Source organism: Diospyros lotus, chromosome 1 (genome assembly GCF_014633365.1).
Source record: "Diospyros lotus cultivar Yz01 chromosome 1, ASM1463336v1, whole genome shotgun sequence".
Taxonomy (NCBI): Eukaryota; Viridiplantae; Streptophyta; class Magnoliopsida; order Ericales; family Ebenaceae; genus Diospyros; species Diospyros lotus.
The window spans coordinates 32,245,644-32,256,133 of record NC_068338.1 but is presented as its reverse complement, the minus strand read 5'-3'; the positions used below and the strand labels follow the sequence as shown (position 1 = coordinate 32,256,133).

The following is a 10,490-nucleotide window of genomic DNA, read 5'->3' as shown; positions in this document are numbered from 1 at the left end:
TAAGCACCTCCCGTGATGTCACAGTTAACCCTCCTTTTTTTCAGACAATAAAGTCACCATCACCACCACCACCACCACCACCACTATTAATTAAGTAGCGTTTTAAGGATGCTTCTTTGTTGTTTCATGTCATGGAACAACACTGTTGGAGACGCGTTTGGTTTATACACGGGTTTAGATTTAATGTACTCATCACACAAACTAATATTAATAATATTTTAGATACCGTCGGAATTAATTATTGGCACTATCTGTATGCATAATTAAACCCGTTATCAAAATCCCTGCCACTTGGTATATATGTAGCTCCCTGCTTGCTGCAATGAATCTTAATTTAATGTACAAATATATGGTGGTTGAGCAAAAACAAATAAATACAAATACAGTCAAATGTATAATGCAATGATTGTCAAAATAGTAGCCTAGTTTTAAGTGGAAGCGTTACTGATCAGTTTAGTATTTTGTGTTTAAATTTTGCAAGTTTGAATGGTTTCTTCACTAAATTAACTGAATATTCAGATTTAAAATTAAAAGTGAAGAGATTAATTATATTTTATTAACGTATGCGTGACGAGAGTTATTATGGGATTCTGATCAACAACAGATGAGGTGTGGTGTAACGAAGATCATCAATTTTTTTGTATTATAGAAACAACTCTACTCATGAGCCTAAACCAATACATGAGGCTAGAGAAATTCTTGCGAGAAATTAAAAAACAAAAGAAAACATGCACAGCTTTGTAGCAACATGGAATAATCCACCACGACCAGGCCACCCAGCCACATTCACACGCTCCCTCCACCCAGTTTCTGTTCTTCTTCTTCTCCTGCAGCTTTCACTTTCACCTCTCTCTCTCCAATGAAGGACAAAACAATAAGGACCTTCGCGACCGTGCAATCCGACCCTTTCCCATGAAGCCACCACTCGCCTCTTGCGCGGCAATCATCACCTTCCTCATCGCCGCCACCTCTCTGTCACTTCTCGTCTCCAGCCTCGGCTCCGGCTCCACGCTCGCCCTCAGCTACGGTCCCAACACAGTCACCGTCTGCGGCATCGCCGCCGGCGAGCCGAACCAAAGAATCCAATGCTACAAAGACGGCCGCACCCTTTTCCTGGAACCCAACATCTCCTACGAGTCCGTCTCCGGCGGCCTCCACCTCATCTGCGGCCTCACCTCCGGCGGCTCCACCCTCCTCTGCTGGGACACCACAACCTTCCGAGCTAAGCGTGTCCACTACAGCTCCTCCGGCCGCTTAAATGACTTATCTGTCGGCGACTCTCAGGTCTGCGCCGTTCAAGCCGGTGACGGCACGGGACTGTGCTGGAGATTCCCATCACCCGAGGTATCATGGAAGTTCGGTACGCTCACTTCCGGCGCAGGGTTCTCTTGTGGAATATTAAAGAATACCAGAAGAGTCAAGTGTTGGGGTAACGAAATTGGAGCTGAGATTCAGAACCAGTTTAGTGATCTCGCAATGCTAAGCATAGTTGCAGGTGAATCTCATGTTTGTGGAGTGACAAAAGCTGGGAATTTGATCTGCAAAGGAAGCAATGCCAGTGGCCAGCTTGATGTTCCTTCTCATTTGCCTTTTGAGTTCTCTGGCTTTGCATTGGGCCCAAATCATAGTTGTGGAATTCTAAGGAAAAATGAGTTGGTGGTTTGCTGGGGAGGAGGGTCAAAAAGATCAGAATTAGCAAGCAGTGTAGTAAAATCTATTTCATTTGAGGCCCTAGAAGCTGGTGTGGATTTCACTTGCGGGTTAACAACCAAGAATTTATCAGTGATTTGTTGGGGGGCTGGTTGGCCCGGTGGGCTTAGTTCAGGAACTGTGCTTCCACTTCAAATGGTGATTCCGGGTCCTTGTGTCGAAGCTTCATGCAGCATTTGTGGCGTGTTTCCAAACTCAGAGAGTCTTTGTGCTGGTTCTGGCAGCATATGCAAGTCCTGTGACACTGAGCTCCCAATTCCAGCTCTGCTTCCTCCAGTGCCACGATCATCACCACCATCCCAAGCTTTGCAGCCCCTCTCTCCTCCACCAGGAGACCAAAACAGGTTTTTTTGGGCGTTTGGCATTGTGGGGTCAGTTGGGGTTCTTGCTGGGATTTGCAGTTTGGTCTATTTCCTGTGGAGGAATGGTCTTTGTGGTTTGTTGGATAAGAAAATTGACGATTCTGTGCAGCCCACAACTGGTAAGGTCAATGTGGCTGCTGCCTCGGAAGCTAATGGTGGTTCTAAGGTTCCTCCTCGGACATCAAGCTCCTTAAAGCGGGATAACCTGGCGTCGTTTAGGCGCCAAAGGAGTGGAACTTCATCGCGACACAGCGACAGGGCGCAGAAATTTTCCCTGGCAGAGCTGTCTGCCTCCACCAAGAATTTTTCATCGGATAATAAGATTGGTGGTGGGAGCTTTGGAACAGTTTACAGAGGCAAACTTGCTGATGGCCGTGAAGTAGCCGTTAAAAGGGGTGATACAGGTGCTAGAAAGAGGAAATTCCAAGATAAAGAAAGTGCATTTGGTTCAGAATTAGCATTGTTAACACGACTTCACCACAAGCACTTGGTGGAGCTTCTGGGATTCTGCCAAGAAGATGAAGAGAGGCTTCTGGTTTATGAGCACATGAGCAATGGTGCCCTATATGATCATCTGCATAACAAGAACAATGTTAAAAACAGTAGCAGCGAACTGCATTCTTGGAAAATGAGGATCAAAATCGCGTTGGATGCTGCCCGGGGAATTGAGTATCTTCACAACTACGCAGTGCCGCCTATTATACACAGAGACATCAAGTCCTCAAACATACTTCTGGATGCGAATTGGACAGCAAAAGTGTCCGATTTCGGATTGTCATTAATGGGTCCAGATTCTGATCAAGAGTTCCCGCCAACCAAGGCAGTTGGGACAGTTGGATACATTGACCCCGAGTACTATGTACTGAATATTTTGACTGCTAAAAGTGATGTTTATGGTTTAGGAGTGGTGCTATTGGAGCTTTTAACAGGAAAGCGAGCGGTGTTTAAGGACGAGGGATCAAGCCCCATGGGTGTGGTGGATTATGCCGTGCCCCTGATAGCGGCCGGGGGACTAAAAACTGTCCTAGACAAGAGGGTTGCGCCGCCTGCCATGAACGAGGCCGAGGCGGTGGAGCTGGTGGCTTACACAGCCCTGCGGTGTGTCAACTTGGAGGGCAAAGAGAGACCCACAATAAATGAGATTGTGGTTAGTTTGGAGAGAGGTCTGGCTCTTTGTGGGGAATAGCATAGCGTTTCTAGCACCAAAGCTGGCTTTCTTTTCCTTGCCAACGAGAATTCACCCACAAGGAAGAACTAAGAAAGCAATTTCTTTCAATTCTTTCTTGATTCTTTCTTTATCTTCTCACAACACCCCCCCCCCCCCCCCCCCCCAATTTCTTTCCGTATCCATTTCTCTTTATAGTTGGGAAAATTGTCCTGGTGCAAGCCATGATTTTTGTGGCTGCATCGCTCTGTTGAAATGAAGGGCTTTGCCTAATTCTTTCCATTGCTTCTCTAATTTGTCTCTACCACAAAGTGTAGCTTTCAACACTGATGAGATGAGAGGAACCTGCGATTGCATGTGCCTCAATAATATGCCTGAGCCACCATGCAAAAGATCCCAAGCAAAAATGATGAGCAATGGTTGGTAAAGCGTGCAAGTGTGCAAGTTCTAGTGCCCTAATTTCAATGTGACAACCTGTTTTACATAGAATAGATCTCTAGAAATATTTCTAGGATACTCTGTCCCAGATTCCTTGTGTATTTTATAATAGGTACGGATAAGTCGGGAACTTTGTGTATATATATATATATATATATATTATTTATTTATGGAATCTTAAAACTGGCATGGAGGGAGAGAACTGGCAATCTCAGTTACAGCAGATACAGGCTGGTAGATCCACTAAACAAAAATTAGAAAATGCACGACCCAGAATTTAATCACATTCTTTGCACTAATCAAGATTTGGGGATGTTAAAGTAATCGGTATTGGAAGATCATGGAGTGTAAATTGTTAAATTTAAAAAGAAATGAGAAAATGGTCTTTGAAAGAGATAAGGTGTCACAACCCAAAATTCGGGATCGTGATCGGTACCATCCCCCAAGAAGCTACAAACCCTAACAAGGAATAGTAAGTTTTATAACACACAAACCTTCAAACATTTAACCATCTCATATACACTACAAAATAAATGCATTTCCATTAACGGATATTGAAATGTCCATCGGGTTATAAATCCATTAAATACTTACAATATTCAAAATTTCTCACTTTACATACGAAAAGAATATTAACTTCCACATACTCAACCTGTGAAATGAGATACATGTGTTGTAATCGGAGCATGACTAGAGTAAATGGAATAGAATCGTTTACCACGACTTTTACTATAAAAAATAATGTCAACCTACAAAATTTAAAATATTAAGGGGTAAGCTTGACAATGGCTTAGTGAGAGGCGAAAAGCATTATAATAGGGGGAAGTATAGAATCAATGCAATAGTATAGATCATCACGCTATGACATTTCAAGTAATATATAATACCAAATGAGAGATGATGAATAAATATGCACATTGAGAGTAAACCATTTAAAACAAAAATTCACACATTTCTTTCCCTTGGTGCGGATTATCTTTACGCCACCAAAATCCACTTTGACGGATTATCTCACGCTGTATATAAACATGGATGGCGGACTATTTCACGCCCATCCAAAGTAGACTATCTCACACCCTAACGTATATGTAGTTCACCAATGGCTAACTCTTACTGTGGTTAGCAATACAAGATTCTAATAGTTACTCCATTCAACACTCATTTCATATCAATATTTAATATTATCAAGGCCATATGTAATAAATCACATACAAGTATCACCAACTAGTCCACGTTAACAGGAATGCAATCAATCACAGGTGTCAATATGTGCAAAACAATTAATATGGATTTCAATTTTCCCGTATACAATTTACGAACGAAATCATGAATAACATATATAGAATACTAGAATGTATGCTGCTATGTCATCACTCGATGACATGTCACTGCCACCTTACTTGATGACACATCACTGAGCTAGTGTCACTCTCCCGAGCTAAGTCTAGCTACTTTGAGTTGACTTGAGCTAGAGTGAGCTAGAGTTGAGTTGGAGTGAGTTAGCTTAAACTACTGTGAGCTATTCAAAACTCACATTGAGCTCTCTCTAGCTATCTCGTGAGCACACTATTACTAAGCTTCAATTTATGATCTATTTGATCAAGTTTAACTTGTGCGTAAACAAGTATTCACTCAAATTCCAACAAATATAATAGGAAGTGAGATAGAGATGTGGGTTGAAGATAGCTGAGCGAAACAATACTTAGAATTAAACAGTGTTGAGGAACAGAAGCAATAGGGAAGAGATGAACTGCACAACAAAGCAACATCATCATGTCTTTTAATTCAGCACAAACCAATGCTGAACTTCAACCATATATATTTTCATATATGAAATCAAAATGCATAAGAAGCCTAACAGATTTGTACTTGTCTCCCCGACGACTGTACAGGGGAACAGATCGAATTCCAGTTCTTAGCTCTGAAACAGGCAAGCAGGTTTGGCCTCCAAAGTCATGTCTCCCAGTTGTGTCGTACTCCATCACTTCGATCCGAAGCAAAGCCAGTTCAGGAATCCTCAGAGGGAACTCAAACTCCTCATTCCACACTGGTATCCACTCATCTTCAATCGCTTTTGTCCTCTTCATCACCGAATCCAGCTTGATTCCGGCAATCCCAACCTGCAAACATATCAGTCAGCCACAATATCGATCTATCTTTTAAGGTGGGTTCTTTATCTGAAAGTGATAGTTGAAGGCACGCTATAGGTTAATAGGACCAAGTAATATAACCTTAAATCTTTCCGGTGAACTACCGATGTGGGATTAGATCTTGATGGCACCACATATTTTGCTACATGCAACAATGAATGATATAGCTTAAGATAACTGAGTAGTTTCTCATCATCTTACCCTTGCATAGAAGTCCGGAGGGGAGTACAGATCAAAGTGGTTATGGCTGAAATCTAAATGCCACCCATCGCCCATTAATACTTTTACCTGCTTATTACAGCCCACAGGTTAGTAGGATTGGTGAGCGAGAGAGATTAAGGAAATGTAATTAGTCACATTATTGTTAGAATCTCACCTTCAAAATTGTCCTAACGGGGAAGTTATCTCTTGGATCGAAAACGTTAATTGGATCCAACATGAATTCTGGTTTTTTGACATAACCACAGCCACCATTAGCTCTGAACATACCTTGCATGATCCATAGATACTTTCCATATCCCTGTTACAGATTAATGGAAATCAAAAGAAAAAAAAAAGGAAAGAATGGCATCTGTTCTACGAAAGCGTCAAATAGTATTCTATCTCACTGGTAAATAACTGCAAGAACAGGAAAGAATCGCCTTATTGAGCAATCATGCCTCCTTAGGAAGATGTCTCATTGATCTCAAATGAAAAACACCTTTACAACTTTTTGTGAAAATTGCCCAAATTTGAGGACAATAATGCAATTGTTCAAACAGGTCATATACCTTTCAACCATTTAGCCAACTTATAACTTAACAGACTAAGAGTAACTTGCAATCTAACCTGCATGTTAAAGGCAACCATTTGAGCTCCATGCATCCATCCAGTTATAGGATCGTAATTAGACGAGTTAAGGCGTGTACCCTTTGGATACACTCTCAGTAAATTCCGCTGGGTAAACCTGACAAAAATAATTTGATTACAGTTAATGATCACCAACACGGGAAAAAGAGAGGGAAAAATTAAGCAACTCCTAGAAGTGAACACTATATCCATGTTGTAAACAAACTCATTTCGCAAAGCATGATTAGGCAGTAAACACGCACACTTGTGCGAAACATGATTAGGCAGATAGGAGACCTAGCTAGTTCAAATGATCCTGAAGAAAATCCATCGTTACCTGACAATGTCAGTTGCATACATTTCTAAAGCACCCTCAAGCTCTTGCTCGCTCAAGCTAATACGTTTAGCTTTATTAGGATCGTCAAAAAACCATTTTGTTATTCCACCTTTCTGCTTTCCAGCATGAATTGCTATTAAATGCCTGTACTCGGGAACTGCATGCTGTAAATCTTCATCCTGATGCTCTTCTCCATCATCTGCTTCCTGCTATTGTCAAATAGTTAGTCTAAAATCAAGGGAAGACAACTATAGGTCGACTAATTAAGCTTCGTACTCGAACAAATTTTAGAATTCATGAACCTCATTATCTTTTTGATTTTCTTCTCCAGAGGGCTCTTCCTTAGCTGGACTGTTCTTCTGTGGATTCCTTTTTGGCTTCCCATCAGTTTCTAGGTATTCTTTTGGTGGCTTTGTTGATATCAAAATCCTCTTCATCAGTGATGCTGGCGAGGGAAGCTCTTTCAACCCCGAGCCGGGGCAGTACAGTATGCTTCCAAATACTTTTTGCACCATCTGCAGGAGAAGTTTATTTGCTTCAAGAAAATGTATGGTCTTAAATCATAGGATGGTTAAAAGGTAGAGATGTCGTATAAATACTCACGGAAGCTACTTTAGCTTGGAGATCTGAATTAAGGTGGTCTTCAAAAGTAATCACAACTGGATATTGAGAAGCAACGAAGGCATTTTCCTTAATGGCTTCCAAGCATTTCATGAGTTCTACTGGAGTTGTCAGTGTCCTAAAATGGTAAAGAGAATGACCAGTTGAAGCTTGTAGAGGAAAAACTGTTGTCCTTAGACCAGGCAAATGAATGCCAGTCATGAGAGATTTAATTATAATGTCACAAGGATGTTTCACTGTGATTTGATAACAAATTTTGTGGGAAATTATCTTCATATCCAAGTTGCCATACATTATTGTTTCAATGCAAGTTCAACAGCCTCAAGATGGGTTCCAATGGGGAAAAAAATTCATAGAAATTATGCAGCATGCAGATCAAAATTTGAAACTTCCACTAAAAGCCTTAGGTACTCATTCAAGATAGAGCAATATCATACTTCACTAAAAACCAACAATTTTTTGAGCAATATCATACTTTCGTATCCAGTTGCAGAGGGAAGGTTGCATACAAGTACATCCCTCCCCTAATCCTCTCACAGCCGGGAGTCAGCCAAATTAGGACCATGTCATATGGTACAAAAATTCGGAAAGAAATGCCAAGTTCATACCCTCCATGACGAACATCAACTTCATCTTGTTTTGTTGTACTTGGCCACAGATCCAATTCAATGACCCTTACACCTCTACGCAGTGCTCTGATGATAGGTTCAGTACTGCAATCACTAGTGACTTGGTTTCCTGTCAAGTATGAGTTATGGCCTGTGTACATAAAATAATGAGCCAATGGTGCTTCCATGTCATGGTGAACCTGTGTACAAATTCTATGGTTTAGTTGCTATAGAAGACCCAACACACATTAAACATTTAAGCAAGACTATAAGTTGAAAACAATATGAAGAACAAGCGGAGATTACCCCGAGATTTGGGGGAAGGGGAGGATTAAGGTCACCGAGGAGATATCTTAAGAATGCTTCGAGATGCAGCTCCCTCCGCTGGAAGATATTGAGATGCTTGAGGCTGTCGAAGATAGCCTGAGCATCCTTCTGTGTTGATTCTGTTTCTCCTTGGAACTCTCTCAAGAACACGAGCAGCTGATCAACTTTCATGGTGCCATTATCAGAGTAGCTATCGAACACTGCCTTGACATATTCAGGGGTTTGGGCTGCCTTTGGCCTGAACATTCGCCCGCAACAACAACACACTTTGTAATATTGCTTCGACATGTCTTCCCCGAAGAAAGAGCGAGGGTGAGAGACTTTGCCCGGTAATGGCGGACTGCTTATTGTTGATCTTATAAGATTACAGAGTGAAACAGATTGTTATAGATAAAGAATATAAGGCTGTGCAAGTGAGATCCCAAAGTTGTTTGGCCACTCATTCTGGAATGGCTTGTGGAAGCAAGTGAGAATATATTCTTACTTAAGCCAGGGTGCTGTACAATTCTCAAGTTAGAAGAAAATGTAAAGTACAAATGCATGCAAGTGTATGGTTGCGTAAAAAACAAGAGATTGCTTTCCGTGATGAATTCTAGGACTCAGCAATCCTTTCCCTTGTTTCTATTCTAATGTAATCAAACGCATCAAACCAGTTAACAAATTCTTCATTGAGAAAATTGGACCAAATTCTTCTTATAACCAAACAAGGATAGGTGATTCCCCCGTGCTTCATGCAATTGGGGACGGATTCCTGCATCTATGGTGTTTTGAGGCAATTGAAAAAGTTCCAAGATGGTTATCTGGTAGACATCTACTGGCGTACAACATGTTTGATGTGCCACGCCACGTTTTACATTGTTTGTTGACTACCGAATGTCATTCTTCTCCTTTATCGGGAATTTGGGGCCAACTATAAATAGAAATTCAAGGGTGGAGCTAGTCATCTACTAGGGTGATGATGCCTAAGTCTGGTACAACATGTCCGTGTAGCGACTAACTCTGTTGATGTCATAAGAGTTTCATTAGAGACTTTTAAGGTTAGAGATATTTTTTGAATGGTAACTTTAGTTGGACAGTGTTTGGTCTACTAGTATGATCATTTATAAGTTATATAACTTATTTTGTTACGCGTTTGTTAAAAGTTAAGAGTTTAAATATTACTTATTTTTTAAGCTATTTTGGTAACTTATTCCAAAAGCTCCCCCCTTAGACGGTGTTTGGTCTACTAGTTTGACCATTTATAAGTTACGTAACTTATTTTGTTAAACGTTTGTTAAAAGTTCAGAATTTAAACGTTACTTAACGTTTAAGCTATTTTGGTAACTTCCCCCCCTCCCCCCTCCACTTTAACGCTACTTAACTTTTAAGTTATTTTGGTAACTTATTCCAAAAGCTCTCCCCCATTTTTCAAATAAGCTCTTTGTAACATCTCACATCGAGCAATGGGAAGGACCAGAATAACTTATCCTGATGGATCTATGCGAACTTCCCAGGGGGTTACCCATCCTTAAGCTTCCCCACCTCAAGCATGTTTAACCTCGGAGTTCTTTACCTACATTCAGCCCAAAAGATATTTAGTTGGTGTTGTTTCCTTCCTTACTTATTTTCGATATATACTACCATTATCTAGGCTCTTAGGGTATTACATTCTTTCCCCTTTAAACACATGACGTCCTCATCATGCGACCTTACAACCGGTCCCAGATCTCCCCCTTTTGCATGGCTGATGTGGGATTTGCCTAAGGTGCCACGCACCCCCATTAGGGACTCAGCATCATTGCTGAAGTTTGCCCTACTACTGCGTTTAGAGGCTCGGGGGTCGACTCTGATACCACCTGTAACATCCCACATCAAGCCATAAGAAGGACCAGAACAATTTATCCTGATGGGCCTACGCGAACTTCTCAGGGGGTCACCCATCCTTAAGCTTCCCCACCTCAAGCA

The 10,490-nt window shown here is 41.3% G+C and overlaps 2 protein-coding genes across 3 annotated transcripts; one reads left to right on the top strand and one right to left on the bottom strand.

The window, feature by feature from the left end:
* Positions 1–730: 730 nt before the first annotated feature.
* Positions 731–3,798, top strand: LOC127793600 (putative serine/threonine-protein kinase-like protein CCR3). The gene has a single exon (XM_052324384.1). The coding sequence runs from the start codon at positions 913–915 to the stop codon at positions 3,256–3,258; it is 2,346 nt and encodes a 781-aa protein (XP_052180344.1). The 5' UTR covers positions 731–912; the 3' UTR covers positions 3,259–3,798.
* Positions 3,799–5,356: 1,558 nt separating this feature from the next.
* Positions 5,357–8,922, bottom strand: LOC127793601 (phosphoinositide phospholipase C 2-like). Of its 2 annotated transcripts, none has more exons than XM_052324386.1 (9): positions 8,526–8,922; positions 8,220–8,419; positions 7,594–7,729; positions 7,293–7,505; positions 6,991–7,199; positions 6,654–6,771; positions 6,202–6,345; positions 6,027–6,113; positions 5,357–5,795 (listed from the first exon to the last, which is right to left on the bottom strand). In XM_052324386.1, exons 1-9 carry the CDS (start codon positions 8,832–8,834, stop codon positions 5,484–5,486), a joined length of 1,728 nt encoding a protein of 575 aa, XP_052180346.1. In that variant the 5' UTR covers positions 8,835–8,922; the 3' UTR covers positions 5,357–5,483. The 2 variants fall into 2 exon arrangements, with proteins under 2 accessions (XP_052180346.1, XP_052180347.1); XM_052324387.1 differs by having other exon boundaries at positions 6,991–7,196.
* Between the last annotated feature and the right edge of the window lie 1,568 nt (positions 8,923–10,490).

Bases quoted from the DNA above. Each gene is read 5' to 3' on its own strand.
- LOC127793601 (XM_052324386.1), bottom strand. From the start codon at position 8,834: ATGTCGAAGCAATATTACAAAGTGTGTTGTTGTTGCGGGCGAATGTTC. The intron at 7,506-7,593 runs GTGAGTATTTAT...CTTCTCCTGCAG, and splicing joins TCCAAGCTAAAGTAGCTTCC to ATGGTGCAAAAAGTATTTGG. The intron at 6,346-6,653 runs GTTAGATTGCAA...AATCTGTAACAG, and splicing joins TGGTTGCCTTTAACATGCAG to GGATATGGAAAGTATCTATG.
- LOC127793600 (XM_052324384.1), top strand. From the start codon at position 913: ATGAAGCCACCACTCGCCTCTTGCGCGGCAATCATCACCTTCCTCATC.